Source organism: Ranitomeya variabilis, chromosome 7, assembly GCF_051348905.1.
Source record: "Ranitomeya variabilis isolate aRanVar5 chromosome 7, aRanVar5.hap1, whole genome shotgun sequence".
Lineage (NCBI taxonomy): Eukaryota > Metazoa > Chordata > Amphibia > Anura > Dendrobatidae > Ranitomeya > Ranitomeya variabilis.
In genome coordinates, this window is record NC_135238.1 from 161810098 (window position 1) to 161830409 (window position 20312).

At 42.5% G+C, this 20312-nt stretch overlaps 2 protein-coding genes across 4 annotated transcripts in view; one reads left to right on the top strand and one right to left on the bottom strand.

Moving 5' to 3' along the window:
* Nucleotides 1-5754, top strand: part of LRRC3 (leucine rich repeat containing 3) — a 52979-nt gene extending 47225 nt beyond the window's left edge. For 2 of the 3 annotated variants that reach the window (XM_077272149.1, XM_077272150.1), the window contains exon 2: nt 4832-5754. In XM_077272149.1, the coding sequence (XP_077128264.1) occupies nt 4957-5754 (798 nt within the window). In that variant the 5' untranslated portion in view covers nt 4832-4956. Of the gene's footprint in view, nt 1-801; nt 1420-4831 lie in introns of those variants that run through there. The other variant, XR_013217738.1, reaches the window with a different exon arrangement.
* Nucleotides 5755-6018: 264 nt separating this feature from the next.
* Nucleotides 6019-20312, bottom strand: part of TSPEAR (thrombospondin type laminin G domain and EAR repeats) — a 292494-nt gene continuing 278200 nt past the window's right edge. The window contains exon 12 of the mRNA XM_077272147.1: nt 6019-6131. Coding sequence (XP_077128262.1) covers nt 6053-6131 — 79 coding nt within the window. The 3' untranslated portion in view covers nt 6019-6052. The remainder of the gene's footprint in view (nt 6132-20312) is intronic.

The window sequence follows — 20312 nt, forward strand, 5'->3', positions numbered from 1 at the left end:
GATTTCTGAGCTTGGCGCTCATACTCGATACAGAATATTCAAGATGTTTGAAACATGTTGTTTTCATTTTTTCATAATTTTCCTATCATTAATATGTCTATCCATCCTGTGATTTCCAGAATTCCATGACTTTATTTGAAATTTTAGAAGCCTTTTAGGAACAAGTTCTCAAAAAATGTGTGTATCTCATATAGCACATAATTATTAGTGATGTGCAAATGTGCTCGTTACTCAAGTTTTCCAAGCATGCTCGGGTGATCTCCGAGTAATTAGTGATGAGCGGACCCATGGTACCTGATCGGAACTTTAGTCCTAAGTACCATATCTCTCTCTCTTCTCCCCCGGAACCCCAACACTAAGCACCTGACACTGAGTTTGAGTTTGCTCATCTCTACACGTAATATATTAAATGTATTACATTAGGCGTTTTATATAATCTTTGCAGTAGTTGCTTTACAAGTACCTCATTTCTATACTGTATTAACTCACGCTTGTTTATATATTTTCCCTTAAGAACAAATGCGCCATTAATATTCATTACTTACATTTGTCTCTACTTCTAAGGTGTTGTATGTATTACAGAAAAAACAAGCTGTCACATGAAGTATGAATGAAGGTCTCTAATAAACTAATGTAATCAGTAGATTTTTTTTTAAATAGCCTTTAATGGCAATGATTTGTTCAGACTCCTTAACTTATCCACGTTCTTCAGCTTCTAATTTACTTTATAAAAATATTTTACTTAAAAATTAAAAAAATATATAATAAAATGTCATAGCTAATCCTGGTTTATTATTCCAGAATTTATATCACACACATGAAAGGCTACAGAATGGGAACTGTTTTGCTGCCTATAATGAGTTTGTTTAAACAGCATCTGACAAGAAATTTTTAATGAAATGAGCTCCTTTCAGCCTCAGAATTTCATAGAGAAGCCGAACATCACACAGCAACAGCCAGAGATTTTTCCAAAGAGATGGTGCAGCAGAACAGATGTAAGAGACAGTGAGTGGTGCTAAGAATCTCACAGAATACAAATGACCAGAGAACCCCAGGAAAGGCAAAATGGCCTTAATTGGTATAATACTGATTTTCCAACATAGCTAAAGGGTGCTATATTTAGACCGGCAAGCCATAGAATAAAGAGACCTCGCTACAAAAGAAGCTTTAAAAAAGTGTCTTTTGCCATTCCATAGACTGTATATGTCACCAGGTCAAAATTACATAAGTCACAAATTTAATTTTATATTTTAAAAGTGTTAACTCAATGAAATAAAAAAATTTAGACTTTAAACTGATACAGGAAAGATATAAATCTTCGTACCGTGTTAGCCAGTAGATAGAAAAATATCTACTTTTTCCCTCTCCCATAATGATGGTTCTGCTTCACATCACTTGTCTTATCTATTGCATTAAAAGATATCAACCCCTGAGGACTAGTGTTGAGCGATACCTTCCGATATGCAAAGGTATCGGTATCGGAATGGATCGGCCGATATCCAAAAAATATCGGATATCGCCAATACCGATACCCGATACCAATGCATATCAATGGGACACAAAATATCGGACGGGTTCCCAGGGTCTGAAGGAGAGGAAACTCTCCTTCAGGCCCTGGGATCCATATTCATGTATAAAATAAAGAATAAAAAATATTGATATACTCACCCCTCTGACGGCTCCGGCTCTCACCGGTCCAAGCGTCTGCCTCCGTTCCTAAGAATGCAGAGTGAAGGACCTTCGATGACGTCGTGGCTTGTGATTGGTCGCGTGACTGCTCATGTGACCGCTCACGCGACCAATCACAAGCCGCGACGTCATCAAAGGTCCTTCACTCCCTGCATTCTTTGGAACGGAGGCACCGCTAAGAGCCAGGGTCCGCCGGAGGGGTGAGTATATCAATATTTTTTATTTTTATTATTTATTTTTTACATGAATATGGATCCCAGGGCCTGAAGGAGAGTCTCCTCTCCTCCAGACCCTGGGAACCAAACGCACCGCACATTTCCGATTCCTATTTCCGATATCGCAAAAATATCGGAACTCGGTATCAGAATTCCAATACAGCAAATATCGGCCGATACCCGATATTTGCAGTATCGTAATGCTCAACACTACTGAGGACTCTTAAATCTTAATATTTTTCTAAATTTCAAACTTTCATTTTATTTTAGTAATGCCAGTTTCATTACTATTTATGGTTTGAAAACTTTTTAAAGGAGAAACTCAAACCCTAAGGTATCATGATCTGTAAGGCAGGACCAATAAATATCTATGGGCCCATACGGTACTGCCGTATTTCTCCAATATTATGCTAAAATATGCAAACGATTTTTCAAATGGATTTTTGATTAAAAAAAATAGTGTATTATTGATGTGATCAATTGTTCTAGACTGTGTATTGTACATCAGTGTTAAAGCGATTATCCGGGACTATATTTTTCTTTAATATGGGTCTAAGACCTAACAGGCAGGTAGTTTCTAACTACGTGTTGTGCCTAGGGCCAATCTCTGCCAGCATAGACAGCTCCTGCCAGCAATTCAGCGGCTTCCGCTGACATCATATTGACAGAGCAGCGACTTCTGTTCCCCTCTGCTCTGTTGACGGGGGCGTGACTGCTGACTAAAGATGAGCGAATCCAAGCTTAAAAGTTCAAGGTTCGTACTGGACAGTTAGTGTCTGTTGCTAAATGCCCAACACAGATTTCTCCACGAAGTCTGTTTCAATGTCCTGATTTCTGGGGGAAGTCCAGGAGGAGACAAGCTCTGATGTACAGGGAGACAGTTTCAGACGAGAGGGGAGAAAGTGAGAAAGAGTGCGAGACAGACTTTTTCCAGCTCCAAATCCCAATCATTTCAATGGGGTTCGCAGTTCAGGTTCAATGTTGAGTGCAGCTCTGGTACCCGAAACAAACTTTGGACTAAAGTTTGATCGATTACCAGAACTCGAACTTCCACTGGTTCAGTTATCCCTACTGCTGACTTCATGCTGATTGACAGCTGCGTCGCTGGTCTAGCTGGCTGTTAATCAGCATTATGACGGCAGTCACAGACCATCAACAGGGTATCCCAGAAGAAGAAGAGCTGCTCTGTTGAGATGGAGCAGCTGAATCGCCGACAGGAGCAGTCAATGACCGCTTTGTGCCAACCTCTGGTACAACAAGCAGTTAGTTATCAATTACTTGCCTGATCACTTTTAGCAAAATAAAAAGTCAAAGATAACCCTTTAATGCTATAATAAGATCACCAAATTCATTAAGAAGCGCACATCACTTAATGACTTTGTCACATCTTTTCATTGCTGATTACCTCTGTGTGCCTCACTAAAAATGTTACTCTAGACAGGGACTGGTGTAACATTTTTATTGTAAAAAATGTCATCGCTATTGATGAATTTGACCAGTAGGCGTAGCCATGACCCGTCCTGCCACAGCTCTTCCCCAGCACTGCTCAATTTGGCGGAGTTGCCTGAAACTGGATTGTAAAGTTGCAAAATGATTTATGCTAGTGAGTTAAAGGGGTTTGCCACATTATACATGTATTTCATTTAACAGATGTGTGGGGACATGAACTTGTGGCACTTACTAATATATACTGTAAGTATAATGGACTATCCTGCACATGTTAGAGACTGCATGCTATTAAAAATGGCAAACAGAAACTGACTAAGTATGAACAGGTGCAAGCTGCTATGACTGCCCAATATACAAACTAAGGAATACAGCAGAACCCTGGATATAACAAGATGTATGCAAACATTGAATATACAATAATTAAATTGCTCGCCATATATAGTATACTCATAAAATAAAAGTACATAGCACATAAATTGGCCATTTCATGTATGCCCACCAGCCACGGCAATGCAAACCTTACTCTGGTGGGACTCTAAACCTAACATTTATCAAACATGCCTTTCCTGGGATAAAAGGCTAAACATTTAAAGGGGCACATAGGATCTGCATTAATTGATCCAGAGGCAGGAATATTGTTGTCACGATTCTTCCAAGTTCTGCAGGATATGGGCATAACTCTAATTATAAGAATGGCATGAAAGCAGAACTGTTTTCCATCCACGTATAAGAACGGTTTTGAAAAAAAAATGTCAGTGTTTTGTACCTTAATATGTTGTGGCTTTTTAGCAAGGATTTCATACCATACATTTATGATAAATCCACCACTTAACCTTAGGAGGTCCTGTAGACTTTATAGCCTTGTGCTCCATGGAAAGGGTAGAATATTCTGGTTTTCCAGTGGGTCCGTCCAAGGTTGCGTAAAAACATTTCTTCACATAAGATAGCATTTTTAAAACGTTTTTGTCAACTGCAAAAACAAAAGTTGAATTTCTTAAATATTAAAGAGTATAGCTGCCATTACTTATTTCCAGGGAAGATGGTCCTAGAGAAAAAGATGTTCCATAATATATCTGGAGATTTTCTTTGCTGCATTTTGTTGCTGTGTAGATTTTTTTGGCAATTTATTTGCAAAACTATTCTAGACAGGGACGACCACATATTTGGAAACCAAATCTTAAGAGTCCTACATTTTCTGCTTGACATTTTTATTCTTTTTCTCCCATTTTCATACTTTTCTGTTCATCACATTACTAAAGAAATATAAAAAAGAGCACTTCTGTGTCCTTAGACGTTCCTTATATAAATAGTCCCCTTTGCTATTAACTTGACCTATGTATTCTATGTTTATTGAGGTGGCAGACAGAGACACATGCGCTTGATATTATGTATAGACTTGTATAATGTTCTGCATACATTGATGACATGAGACATAAAACTGAAGTCGAAAATGATATTTCCTTATTTTTATTTCACAGGTTGTTGCAGAAATAAGTATTCATCATTGCTACTGACAGGAGAATTCCTACTGGGTGGACTGCACAGTTATATTCAAGTATGACTTAAGTGTGTGGTTTGCAGTAGAGAGGTAATAGTCTATCCAATGTATGTGTACCTCTATAAGATGCACCCAGCAGAGCAGACATCAAAGTGTACAGACATTATATTCAACCGAGGTCTTCTGCTGTTCTTTTTCCATTTCCAATTCATTGTATCTTGCCCCAAAAGCTGTCAGTGTTCAGACAACAATGGAGCCGTGGTGGTCCAATGCAGCTCAAGGAACCTGGAAGAAATACCAATAGACCTTCCCATGGACACAGTTTCTTTAAAGCTTGATGCAAACAAGATTCAACAGGTACCCAACAATGCATTTAAGGACTTAAGTCATCTCCAAGAACTGGACCTTTCCCGGAACTCCATTGAGAAAATTGAACTGTCTGCTTTTAAAGGACTTACTGATGGTTTGAGGCTTCTGGATTTGTCTGGAAATCAGATCCAAAGTATTCCCAAAGAAGCACTGGCCAATCTGAAAGGCAAAATCCGCCTTTCTAATAATCCTTTACATTGTGACTGTTCCCTTCAGGAGATGTTAAGGGAACTGAACCTGGACCCAGACACAGTTAATGACATTTCTTGCCAGACTTCAGTACAGGAGGAATATGTGGGTAAACCTTTAATCCAAGTTCTAGACTCAGGCATTAATTTTTGCAATATCCACCATAGGACCACCGATGTGGCCATGTTCATTACTATGTTTGGTTGGTTTACTATGGTGATAACTTATGTGGTTTATTATGTAAGACACAACCAAGAGGACGCCAGAAGACACCTGGAGTACCTGAAGTCATTGCCTAGCACTCAAATAACCAAAGACTTTGATACTATAAGCACAGTTTTGTAAATCTGGCAACTGTGTAAAAAAATGACATTAGATAGTGTGTTGAGGTTTACTCTGAAAGTATACCGCCTACATACCAACTAAATTGCTAAAAAAATTTCCTGCTGCAAAGTATAGAGGGACAATAATGAAAAAGAGTATAAAGAAAAACTTTGGTGTTGGCCATCGTAAGAAAAAAATTTCTACTCCAGTTTTTAAATAAAATTGCTTTGACCTAAGTATGGGTAACGCCATTGTAAATTTTTTTACTCACTTTCATAAATGGCTCTCAAATGCCTCTAATGCAATTCTGCAAATTTCGTCATTCTTCGGCTTCTTCTCGTTTCAAATCTGGACATGTCCGATACACTGCAATATCTCCGTGTAATGATACGAGTACACTAGAAGTTATTTAATGGGAAGGGGACAGCTGATTCTTGCTACATTAACAGGCAGCAATCAGAGACCTGCATGACATACATCCATGTTTTACTGTAAAACACTTACATATGGCCGGGAAGTAGATGACTAGTCCAGGCGGCAGGTTCCCCAGCTTCTTCCTGATCTGTTAGACTGACAGGTCTCTTCCTGTCAGATTTTTATAGAGAGCACTGTCAGTCTAAGGCCACTTTCAGGATTTTTTCAGTGTTTTACATCAGTATTTGTAATCCAAAATCAGTAGTGGAAGAATCAGGGGAAAAGTATAATAGAAACACGTCACCACTTCTGTATTTTTCACCCACTCCTGATTTTGGCTTACATATACTGAGGTAAAATACCGACCAAATACTGAACGTGTGAACATGGCCTGATTGTGAGGATGGGAAGAAGTGTGCAAGGACCAGCCTCTTTGATGATTAGTCAACCGAGCCACATGGTCACTTTCTGGCTTTAAAGGCGCGTTCAGACAAGCATAATGTATGAACGTGTGCTGTTCAAGTAAGAATTGAACAGCACGCTGACCAATGTAACTCAACATGGGCATTCAAATAACAGTTTCTTTCACACCGACCAATTATCCATGTGATAAAAAAATCACAGCATGCACTACTTTGGTGTGATCTACAAACCAGACTAGTGTATGTTAAAGGGGTTGTCTGGTCTCTGTCCGGTCACTCTTTGTGGCTGCAAACTTGCGAAGCCTTACATCGCTTGCACTGTGCACTGTGAGAATTCTCTGGCGTCGGGAGCGGCTGGCGCATGACCACAAGTATATGATTTGCATAAATGCGGTCACATGCTAACTAGATCGGCGTGGCATCCTAAAAGTAGTGAATTGAACAAGGCTGGACATAATGTAATTGGAATGAGGCCGGAAGTATGAGAATCACATACTTGTAGTCACGTAACTGCCTGGTCCCAGAATCAGCACAGTACAAAGTGTGTGCGATGTGAGGATTCACAGGTCTTCAGCCACATAGAGTGACTGCAGACATGTAGCTTAAGACCAGACAACCCTTTTAACACCACAGCGATATGTGGACACAAAGACTGAGCTGCACACGGAGCCAGTAACATCCACAAATTTCTGGCCCAAGTTTCAGTACGGCCGTCTGAACCCGGCCTTAAATGTATAATTTCTCTGATGCATCACACTGTTTTAAAGTAAAACATAACTGGCTGAAATTACAGAGTCAGTGTCTGATTCATAATTGCTATGGTCCAGACAGCACGAAACAGTTGCCAGATTCACAAGAGAAATTATTGTCTGAAACATTGCTTTTGAAAGTCCTATATTGGATGTAGTGAGCTCAGATGATAATGTTATATAATAATAATAGTGCAAAATGTTTATTCTTTATTACTATAGATATTTTTCTTACACGGTCACTATAAGCATTATGCTATGATATATGTGATGTTAATGTCCAACAATTAAACTGAATCAGATTTTGGAGATACCAAAATTGTATTGCATATTGCAAGTCCAAGCATGGTTATTTCTTCAGTTACATCTACAGTCACGTATTCATAGAAAATAATTAGACAGCTGGTATAATATTGCCATCCTTTGTAAGGAAAGCAAATCAGTGTGACACTGAGGAGGAGCCTGGCCCTGGTGTTAGATGATGCACAATGACCCTGGGATACATAGACGACCCCAGTATAATAAATGGCACATGGAGGCCTTGATACAGATGTTACTGTGGGGATCAGGAACTGATGTGTTATTATATTGTAGGCAGACTGATGTAAAAAAGATAAAAGGGGTTGTCCAAAACTATTTTCTTTTAGGCTATGTGAACACACTGCGGATTAGGCTTAGGAATTTCTGGTGTGGATTCTGCATCTCTTGGCAGAAAACGCAGGTGCAGATTTGACGCGTTTTTTGTGCGGATTTTGTGCAGTTTTGCTGCGGATTTTGTGCGGATTTTTAGCGGATTTACAGCTTTTTTTACCCCTGCGGTCGGATTTCTATAATGGAATGGGTACAAAAACGCTGCAGATCCGCAAAAAAGAAGTAACATGCTACTTCTTTTAATCCACAGCGTTTCCGCACAGAATTTTCCGCACCATTAGCACTGAATTTTTTTTTTTACCATTGATTTACATTGTACTGTAAATCACTTGCGGATCTGCAGCATTTCTGCATCGCAAAAAACGCTGCGGATCCGCAGGAAATCCGCAACGTGTGCACATACCCTTACTGTGGGCCTAAAAACTAACAGGCAGGTAGTTGCTAACAGAGACTCCTACAGGTCTATTCTAACCAGCGGCAGCTCAGAGAAGTCACCGACCGCTCTTGCTGGTGATTCAGCTGCTCCACGTTAACTGAGCAGCTCTTTCTCTTCCAGGTGACACTGTCAAAGGGGTGTGACTGCCGATGTCATGCTGATTTACAGCCGGTTACCCACAGCTAGGCCATGTGCACAGGTTGAGTATTTGGTGACTTTTTTAAATCAGACTTTGTAAGCCAAAACCAGGAGTGCATGAAAAATGCAGAAGTGGTGATGTGGTTCTATGATACTTTTCCTCTGATTGATCCACTCTTGGTTTTGGGTTACAAATACTGAGGTAAAAAAACTCACCAAATACTCAGCCTGTGACCGTGGCATAATTCAGTGGGCTGTCAATCAGCATAACGGCTGTCATGCCTGTCAACAGAGCAGAAGATAAACTACTGCTCTGTTGAAGTGATGTCAGCAGAAGACGCTGAATTGCAAGCAAGAGGTTTGTGACCACATTGTGCCGGCAGAGATCAGCGATGGGCAGAACAGGCAGGTAGTTAGTAACTACCTACCTGTTACTTCTTAGTCCATTAGAAAAAAAAGTAAATAGTTCTGGATAACCCTTTTAAAGGGATTTTCCAATTTTTGGAAAGTGGACCTTAGATGCTCTATAATAACAAGCATAATAAAAAAACACTCACCCTCCCCTGGGCCAGCACCGACTCATCACCGATGCTCGAGTTTTTTTTTTTAGGCTGCAGCACTGACGTCATGTTGACAGCTCACATCACTGTTGTAGTCAGTCACTGAGCCCAGCAGCCCAAGCTGTTCACGTCTTCAAAAGTCACTGAGCTCAGTGATTAGTAACATTCATGAGGCGCACTGTTGACATGACTGCGGTGGAGAACTGGCTCTGGATCCGAGGAGGGTGCATGCCTGCTGTGTTTATTATTTGGGGCCTACTCTCCTGAAAGTGGAAAACCCTTTAAGGAGCAGGTATGGTCGTTATATGAAGAGGTATTGATAAATAATTGGCCTTGAATATTTCTACCAGGCAAACATAAAATGCAGCGCCCCAGAGTTCTGGTCATTGCAGTTATGTCATTCTTCCACCAGGGGGAGTGATGTTACGTCTGAAGGCAAATAAAGGAGATCTCTTTACCAGGTATCACAAACAACACAACACACTTCACACTCCAGGCCACCAGGGGGAGCTACGCTCCTATCTATTAGGACACTCCTCACAATTAGGTAAAACTGGTAGTCTGGACAGGAAGTTAGGCAGAAGCGAGCTAGGCTTCACCAGTAAGCTGCTATCTGAGCTCCTCTCAGGTAGTGGGTCCCTGACAGGGGTGGGATCCTGTCAGAGGCCTAGACAGAAGGCCACGGAGCTGCGCCTGCCCCACGTGCGGCAGCATCCTAAGGAAGAGACATTAGAAGGGAATTGTATTGTAGCGAGTGAGAAACTAAGTCAAAGCAAAAAGGAGAAGAATCCAGAAGGATTTCCACCCTGCAAAAGGCTGCCTCCTTCTGAGGCTCAGGAATCCGGTAGCCAGAATACCGAGGGAGTAAGGATCTCTACGCTTTACTTCAGAGACTGGCAGGACAGTTAATTCCACGTTAGCTGCCCGACCTCATAGACAGGAGGCACGGTGGCAACTTGTGGGGGCTGGGGTGTGATAGAGTCCCTGTAAAAAGCCTCAGGCTATCAGTCATACAAGTTTGTCCTATCCTATCCATCAGGGGGACAGAGAGAAAGAGACATTACATCTACAAGAGTTGTCAGGACCTTACCGAGAAGCTCAGCAGGGAGGTACTACAACACCCAGGCGCTAGAGGAAGGCTACTGATTTCCACCTGGATAAGGGGACTCTGGATTTGCCTTCAGACCAGCCGGACTCTGCCTACCCTGTGGTCTGTACCCTGGACTTTGGATGCTGAAGTCTTCAGTAAAGGTAAAGAGACTGCAACCTTTTGCCTTGTTCTTCACTGCGCCTCACACCATCCACCATCTACACTCTGGGAAGCCCTGGGGATACACTTCACCTGTGGGAAGGTACACCATCTAGCTGCCATTACATCACCCCAGGCGGACCCCTAAGCAGCGTCAGTCACCCTGACCGAATACCACAGGTGGCGTCACGAACATTATCCCTTTAAAGACCTTTCCCCCATTTCGTTAACGGGCGTCCCCTAGGGCCACGGACCGGGTCAGCCACCGTGAAATCCCCACCGAGAACTGAAGGGCCCGGTATCGAGTACCCCATTGCCATATTATCCTGATTTGGCCCATCTATTATTTCTCTGCAAAACTCAAAAAATTGTTATCTGGATGAAAATTTATGACAAACGAGATGGTATTTGATGTTGCGGAGTCATGGTTTGCAGAACCAGGATAACAATTTTTTGTTCTAAAGGATTAGAATGACTTTTTGATCGATGCATTAAATGTAGAGAGCAGAAAGGTGGTTATGTCAAATAAAATTGTATTACTTCAAGAGCATGCATTCTTTTCTCTACTTCTCTACTAGTCAAACTATATGTATTGTAGCGTGGCTAAAGGTTGGATAGTCGACGGGAGGTATGAATCACAGAGATGTAACCCGGAGTGTTTTCTGTAAGGCACATAAAGCAATAAGTAGTTGCTTGGTATATTTGGGTCCGGGTTACGGGTAGCTATGAGAGATGGTAGGGTCTGGCCACCCATATATCTCACCCCTGGGTAAGGGGCATAACCATGCCTATCTATGTTTGTTTCAGGACCTGTGGTGATGTCAGAACCACATAAGGTGGGTTCCTGGGTGTGGTTTCAGGCTACATAATGGAGCTGTGCTTGGCTTATGGCTGTGAGTGTTTTGGGAGTCTGTGAGTGTGGACAGAGATCCCTGTGTCCAGGCGGGACACTACAGACAGGAGTCTGTGTGTGTGGAGGAGAAAGCCTCCACAGTGTGTTAAGGCTCCAGGACTGTGCCTGCGTGCTGGACATAGCACAGTCTGTGTGCCTACAGACCTGAGAGAGCGGAGCTCTGTTATGGACATTGAGGTCTCTTCCGTCTGATGTGGGACTGTTTACCCGTTGTTCATGTTGCTGTGTGGTTTATGGAGCAATAAACCCGGTGAACTTTTAAAGGAACGTGTCTCCTGCATGTCAGCCGTTGCACCTGAGCGAGTGAACCCCTACAAATGGTGTTTCGAATGCGGGCAACGATCCAAGGAACACAGGTTGCAGCGCTGGCTGGTCTGAGCCAGAGGAGTGGACGGTCTTGACAACCGTGAGTAAAGACTGACCGGGGTCAGTGAGAAACTGCTGTTTTGGGATACCTCTGAGGAGAAGAGGGATCCGGGAACCTGTGTGGCCGGCACCAACAGGTAACGGACAGGTGTCCGTGTGTACTAACCGGGGTCAGAGTGGAAGAAAACAGAGACAGTGCGTCTGGGCATCTCTGAGGCTGAGGGGTGTCCCGGAACCCGTGAAGTTGCCAACGGGTGAAGGTCTGAAAACCGTGTATTGTACTGACTGGGGTCAGTGAAAAACTGTTTTTGGGCTGTGTTAAAGCTGGGTGTGTAACAGACCGTAGTCTGTGTTGTTCTGACCGGGGTCAGTGTGAGACTGTGTTTTTTCTATAAAGCACGTGTGCAGGTGCTTGCTGTGGACCGGCGAGTCCATGTATTTTGTTTTTTCTTTTCTGATCAACTTGCTGTGGCTCGGCGGGGCCACGAAGACTGAAGGCGTCTGGCAGTAACTCGGCGGGGTTACGAAGTTTGCTGTGGATCGGCGGGTCCACGAAGTCTGCGGTTGAGCTGTGTAGCTGCAGTTGCAGCAAAGAAAAAAAAAAAAAAGAGAAAAAAAAAAAAAGACATTGCTGGTTTAGAGTGTGCAGACTCTTAAAGGGCCAGAGTCACATTGGTGTGCTATGCGAACTGGGGCCTCAGAGTGCTGTGGGAAGTCCACGGGGTGTACCCCAGAGTGGGGTGGTGTCCCTAGAAGGGGGTGGAGTCCCAAAAACAGAGCAGTGCCCAAATAATTATGGTTGGCCAAAAAGGGGCTGCGTCTCAAAAGGGGGTAGTTGCCCAAAAGGGGGTGGAGTCCCTAAAAGGGGTGGTGGCCCTAAAGGAGAAAATGGTCCACAAGGGGGCGGTAACCCAAAAGGGGGTGGAGTCCAAAAAAGGGGCGGCGGCGAATTCGCTGATGAACTGTTGCCGGGTTCAGTGTTCGAACAGCGCATGATCAGAATATTGTACTGACTTTTCATCTGATGAGATGACACAGAGCTGTTCTGTAGAAGTCAATGGAGGGTGCGTGACTGGACTTCTGGACTCAGGGAGCCTGGTGACGCTGGTGAGCGCCACACTCCCTGTCTATCTGATTCCCGGAAGGAAGATGGAAGTCCACTGCGTTCATGGGGTCGCTAGGGATTGTCCGGTGTCCAGGGTAATCATTGAGACACCCACTATTATTACCAGCCATGATGTACCTGTAGTCCCAGACTTGCCATTCCCTGTTGTAATAGGCCAGGACTTTGAAAGGTTTTGGGACTTGTGGGAGGAAAGGGGAGTGTCTGATTGCTCAGAACGGACACGGAATGACCCTAAGGGAGCCCCACCACAACAGGCGGCTGTAGTGATTCCGAGTGGTGTGATGTATGAAAAGGAGATAGCGACACCTAAGGTCGATAGTCCAGAGTTCCGGGTGACTGGAAGAAAGTGTGGGTCTGACACCTGTTTAAGTGGGGACTTGCTGTTCCAGGATGACAGGGTGAGAGTAGGTTACTCCTATTCAGACTGTGACTCGAGCGCAAAGGGAAAAGAGTGCAGTAAGGAGCAGCCGAGTACAAATCACAGATCTTCATCTCGTCGCGGGGGACGCAAAAAGGCGGGACAGGTCACACCCTCTGAGAAGAGAGATGATGAGGAAGAGACAGGGTCAGGTGCAGATCAGGTTACTGTCTTTGATAAGGAGGACACTTTACCTCTGACAAATCCCAACACAGAGGTAGGGCTGGAATTAAAACAGACCTGTGGTAGTCCCATATCTGCAATGCCCGGGAAGGCTGAAGTGGCTCAAGAGTACCTGATGCTGAAGAGATGGAGAACTCTGAAGTTACCAAGAGCCCAGGAGAGACCATAGAGGTGGATGCAGAAACAGGTGGAACTCTGAAGAGGCAGAGTGTGGGTGGGCAAGAGCCCCCATCTGAAAGTTTAATTAAAGAACTGGTGGTGCGACATGTGCTAGCCAAAAGAGAGCAGGACCAAAACACTGAGCTGCTTAAAGAAATAGTCGAACAAGAAAGGGTCCTGAGGCAAGAAATTGAGCACAAAGTGGGTGACCTAGAGAAGGAGGTCTTTGAACTCAGACATCAGCTGTCGGTGTGTCAGGCCGTGAATAGGGCCATATTGAAAGATATGGACGTGCTCAGAGTGGCTCAAGAAAAGCATCAGCAGGAGTTTTTCCAGAGAGAGGAGGAGCGTCGCTGCCTGGCAGAGGAGTTGTTAATGCCCATCTTGGCGAAGGTTCAAGCAGAAGAAAAGACTGAGGAAGAGTTCGTGCTAAAAGTGGAGCAAGACAGTCACCCGGTCGTGGCAAATGTCTGTGAAGATGAGACCCCGCTTTTCAAGAGCATAATAGAAGTACCCGAAGACATGCGAGAAGGGTGCACCAGGAAGGGTGTGCATGAGGCATTTAGAAAGGCAGTAGAGGCGTGTAGTGTGCACTGGGTGCCTGAGACTCAGCAATTGGTCATACTGTCGACTAGGGAAGTCACAGTGAAGCGGGTGGCTGTCCTGAGGGATATGCACCTACACTGCCTCCGTACAAAACAGAGGATCATTTTGAAGAATGATGAAGCCGTTCGACGTTTGGAGCGTGAAAGGAAAGCTCTTAGTCGGCTGGGCTTAGTGGAAGACACAGTCCAAGTACCCAAAGGTCTGGTGGCGAAAGTCATTGGGAAACTTGGGAGAGTGATGCAGGAGATGGTGGATAAATCCGGTCTGAAGAGACTGAGGATACCGGCTGATGAAGAGGTCCAGGTCATGGGTGAAGATGGGATGGTTCCGTTCCTGGTTGTCGGATCCAGAGAGAGTCTTAGGAATATCCGCATGCTCCTGGAATATCGCATGGCATACCTAAGGGAGGTAGAACAGCTGAGACTTGAGAGACTGCAAGTTAATAAACAGCTGCCAGAGAGGTGAAGAGGTGCTCTAAAGCCTGGAAGTCCTCAAGCTGAAGTTAACAGAGGATATAGACGTAAAGAGAAGAGCTGCTCTCCGAAGAAAGACAATAGGAGAGATCAACGACCGAGAGAGAACCGAAGGTGGTCAGATGGAAGAGCTAGAAATAGTGACTCCTCAGTTAGCTCAGGGCTCAATGACTTAAGCGGGAGAACCTGTAGCAGACGAGATGACAAGGGGTCATCGTTATCAAAGGATGTGACGGAAAGAGATGATGAATGCCGACGAAAGGGTTCAATAACAGGCCCTGACTTAGACAGACGGTTTGACTGTCAGGGACGACTGAGAGGGGTCTCTAGTCGGTTTAGGACAAGTGCCAAGCCCCACGGCTTTAGGCAGAGGGGGGAGGTATGTAGCGTGGCTAAAGGTTGGATAGTCGACGGGAGGTATGAATCACAGAGAAGGCTTGTTGCTGTGATGTAACCCAGATTGTTTTCTGTAAGGCACATAAAGCAATAAGGAGTTGCTTGGTATATTTGGGTCCGGGTTACGGGTAGCTATGAGAGATGGGAGGGTCTGGCTACCCTTATACCTCACTGTTATGATCCGGTGACCTTGGAGCCGCATGAGAGACTTTCTCAGGAGTAGGTGGTACCTGTACTGACCGCAAACCCTAAACTAACACCGCAACTAGAAGTAGCCGTGGGATGTACCTAACATGTCCTAGACACCTCGACACTGCCGGAGGACTAAATACCCCTATAGATGGAAATGGGAATTCTATCTTGCCTCAGAGCAGAACCCCAAAGGATAGGCAGCCCCCCACAAATATTGACTGTGAGTATAAGAGGAAAAACACACGCAGGCAGAAAAACAGGATTTAGCAAAAGAGGCACTTCTAGCTAAATAGAAAAGGATAGGACATAATTCTAAGCGGTCAGTATTAAAATCCTAAAAATATCCACAGCAGATAATACAAATATTCTACATCTAACTAAAGACATAGAAAAGCAGATATCCAAAAAATAGAACCAAAACGGAAGCTTTATGCCAATAAAAACATGAATTTTATTTATAATAATACATTAAAATCCTAATAAAGTCCAAATGACAGTCAGTGGTAAAACATAAGACAGAATATATACTGTCTGCTGAGAAGATACATATGTCAGTTCACCTATCAAAAAAGTGTTCCCTAATAATTACAGCCCAAAGCAGAGAGAGTATATAGGATATATAAATACTAAATAGCAAAAGGTGCTTAAATGTATATTATTCCATATATATGGGCTAAATAGAGGTGCATAGGTCTGCACTATGTGTCATTGCATAAGCCAGGGCTACACTATATGTTATACCTAAGAAAGTAGCATAATTGCTACATAGTAATGCTCAAATGTGAGGCATAGTGAAGGTATATAGAATAATGCCACTATATGTATAGATATGCTGACCATATGCCAAGTAGTACGCACACATAAGATATAGGGAGAGGTGAAAAAGTATTTACCTGTACCAGCAGAACAGTAAATGGACCCCGACGCGCGTTTCGCGTTTAAGCTTCGTCCAGGGGAGTAGTCTTAGCTATAGTGGCCATACAGGGGTTTATATAGCAGCTATGAAGCAATGGTGGCAGCGGTTAGTAATGGCGCTTGCATCAACAACGCCGGCTCGGACGTCACTTCCGCTCAGCGTCACAGGCGGATCGCCCATTCCCCAGCCCGACGCGTCAGAGCAGGGGAGCGAGACGAGCCACACAGGAAGGACGCGTTGCTATAGTGACCCGATGCCAGGAGTCTCAGCAGGCGCACACCGCATAGAAAGAGAGACAGTATCCTAACAAAATAGGTAGAAAGTGACTGGTGCATAAAATTGGCCATTGTGCCTCCAAGGGGGGTATCAGCTATTGTGAGGCAATAGAGTTAAAGTGCTATTGTATTAAATATAGTGAATAAAGGTGCCTAATGCATAACAAAATAGATAGAAAGTGACTAGTGCATAAATTGGCCATTGTGCCTCCAAGGGGGGTATCAGCTATTGTGAAGCAATAGAGTTAAAGTGCTATTGTATTATATATGGTGAATAAAAGTGCCTAATGCATATCAGTGCATGATAAATTCCTCAGTTGCGGAGATACAAGTGATATTAATAAATAATAATGTACAAGGAATATTAATGCGTATATACATTATTAATTAATCAGTTCATACAAAATAACAATAATAAAAGTGGAAAATACAAGAAAATAATTTTTAGTAACGTGAATTATTTCATCATATATAAAAACTGGTGTAAAGTACATTAATAAAGGAGCATATATATTTATACTCCAAACACTAATAAATATAAAGGTGAACAAGTGCATTAAAATGTGCACATATACATTATGATACAATTATACCCTCAATATTACTACCATTAAATACAAATATACATATTTTTAAAAAATATATATACAAATATAATATAGAGGAATGATAGATTTTGATAGATGTAAAATCCCAACTTCTCTTGAATATCGAACTGCATATATAGCCAAACACTGCAGATCATGACATCAAATATAGGACTGCTCAGGAGCTAAAAACTAAAAAGAAAATAATTAAAATCATACATATTTACAAATGAAAAGCCGCTAAACAAGACACATATTAAAGAAAGGGGGCATAACTAAGCACCTCATTAAGACCCAGCGGTTGCATTGATTTTACTCTAGAGATCCAGCGAGTTTCCAACTGTGCAAGGTTCTTCCTCCAATTACCTCCTCTTTGGTCCACGTACACTTTATCTATCCCTATAACTTTCAAGAGCTTCGCATTGGAGTTGTGATGAGTTTTAAAATGCCTCGCCAGTGGTTTTAATGTAATAGTATCCTCAACTTCCTTTGCTTTGATGATATCATTGTGATGTTCTCTTACCCTTAATTTTAATGCTCTAGATGTCAACCCCACATATACTTTGGGACAGGGGCATTGTGCATAATATACAACTCCAGTTGTATTGCAGGTAATATGTTGGGTTATGGTGAAAAAATTTTTACCATCGCTGGAGGCAAATGTTAGTGCATGATCAATATTGGGGCATGCTATGCAATTCTTGCAAGGGAAACAACCACGGGGGATGTCCTCAACAAAATTGAAGGGATACCTATGGAAGATGACATGTGGTTGGTATCTTTTGATGTGGAGTCTTTATACACTGCCATACAACATCAACATGGCATTACAGCTGTTGAATCATTCCTCCAAGCCTCAGATATAGACAGAAGACTGAGTGACTTCCTTCTTGAGCTGCTAAAATTTGTTTTGGAGCACAATTATTTTATGTTCAAAGAAACAATATATGTACAGCAAAGAGGAACCGCAATGGGGGCGGCTTTTGCCCCCTCGTATGCGAACTTATTTATGGGCAGCTGGGAGAGGCAGATATTTTATGTCAATCCTGTGGCATACATTGAGAAGGTCCTGTTCTGGGTTCGCTTCATTGATGATATTCTCATGATTTGGCAGGGCTCAGAACAGGACCTCCTGTCCTTTCGAGACATCCTTAATGACAACAATGTCAATATTAAACTGACATGTAAATATAGTCAGACATCATTGGATTTTCTGGATGTCCAGATTAGTAAGGGAGCCAATGGTTTCTTGGAAACCAATGTGTTCAGAAAGGAGACAGCAGTCAACTCTTTGTTGCACGCATCGTCATCTCATCCTAAAGCTCTGATTGAAGGCATACCAACAGGACAATTCATCAGAATAAAAAGGATTTGCTCTAACGATCAATTTTTTTCTGAACAGGCGGAAAATCTCTCTAAGAGATTTTATGATAGAGGCTTCTCTAGGCGAAGTATCAAGAGAGGATTGCACAAAGCAAGGGGAATGGAGCGGACAGCCCTGATGAATCCAAAGATGAAATCACCCACAGAGCAAAAGGTGAGGTTTATATCTACCTACACAGAACAATGGAGTGAGATGAAAAGTGTGTTAAAGAAATTCTGGCCACTCCTACAAACTGACAATGACTTGAAGAGATATCTGCCAAACTACCCCTCCATTACGTATCGGAGATCTAGCAATTTAAAAGATCATCTCGTACATAGCTATTATGCTGGCCCTAAAATAGAGAAGGCATTTGGATCCAGAGGACAAAAATGGGGTTGTTTCCCTTGCAAGAATTGCATAGCATGCCCCAATATTGATCATGCACTAACATTTGCCTCCAGCGATGGTAAAAAAAATTTCACCATAACCCAACATATTACCTGCAATACAACTGGAGTTGTATATTATGCACAATGCCCCTGTCCCAAAGTATATGTGGGGTTGACATCTAGAACATTAAAAATAAGGGTAAGAGAACATCACAATGATATCATCAAAGCAAAGGAAGTTGAGGATACTATTACATTAAAACCACTGGCGAGGCATTTTAAAACTCATCACAACTCCAATGCGAAGCTCTTGAAAGTTATAGGGATAGATAAAGTGTACGTGGACCAAAGAGGAGGTAATTGGAGGAAGAACCTTGCACAGTTGGAAACTCGCTGGATCTCTAGAGTAAAATCAATGCAACCGCTGGGTCTTAATGAGGTGCTTAGTTATGCCCCCTTTCTTTAATATGTGTCTTGTTTAGCGGCTTTTCATTTGTAAATATGTATGATTTTAATTATTTTCTTTTTAGTTTTTAGCTCCTGAGCAGTCCTATATTTGATGTCATGATCTGCAGTGTTTGGCTATATATGCAGTTCGATATTCAAGAGAAGTTGGGATTTTACATCTATCAAAATCTATCATTCCTCTATATTATATTTGTACATATATTTTTTAAAAATATGTATATTTGTATTTAATGGTAGTAATATTGAGGGTATAATTGTATCATAAATATATATGTGCACATTTTAATGCACTTGTTCACCTTTATATTTATTAGTGTTTGGAGTATAAATATATATGCTCCTTTATTAATGTACTTTACACCAGTTTTTATATATGATGAAATAATTCACGTTACTAAAAATTATTTTCTTGTATTTTCCACTTTTATTATTGTTATTTTATATGAACTGATTAATTAATAATGTATATACGCATTAATATTCCTTGTACATTATTATTTATTAATATCACTTGTATCTCCGCAACTGAGGAATTTATCATGCACTGATATGCATTAGGCACTTTTATTCACCATATATAATACAATAGCACTTTAACTCTATTGCTTCACAATAGCTGATACCCCCCTTGGAGGCACAATGGCCAATTTTATGCACCAGTCACTTTCTACCTATTTTGTTAGGATACTGTCTCTCTTTCTATGCGGTGTGCGCCTGCTGAGACTCCTGGCATCGGGTCACTATAGCAACGCGTCCTTCCTGTGTGGCTCGTCTCGCTCCCCTGCTCTGACGCGTCGGGCTGGGGAATGGGCGATCCGCCTGTGACGCTGAGCGGAAGTGACGTCCGAGCCGGCGTTGTTGATGCAAGCGCCATTACTAACCGCTGCCACCATTGCTTCATAGCTGCTATATAAACCCCTGTATGGCCACTATAGCTAAGACTACTCCCCTGGACGAAGCTTAAACGCGAAACGCGCGTCGGGGTCCATTTACTGTTCTGCTGGTACAGGTAAATACTTTTTCACCTCTCCCTATATCTTATGTGTGCGTACTACTTGGCATATGGTCAGCATATCTATACATATAGTGGCATTATTCTATATACCTTCACTATGCCTCACATTTGA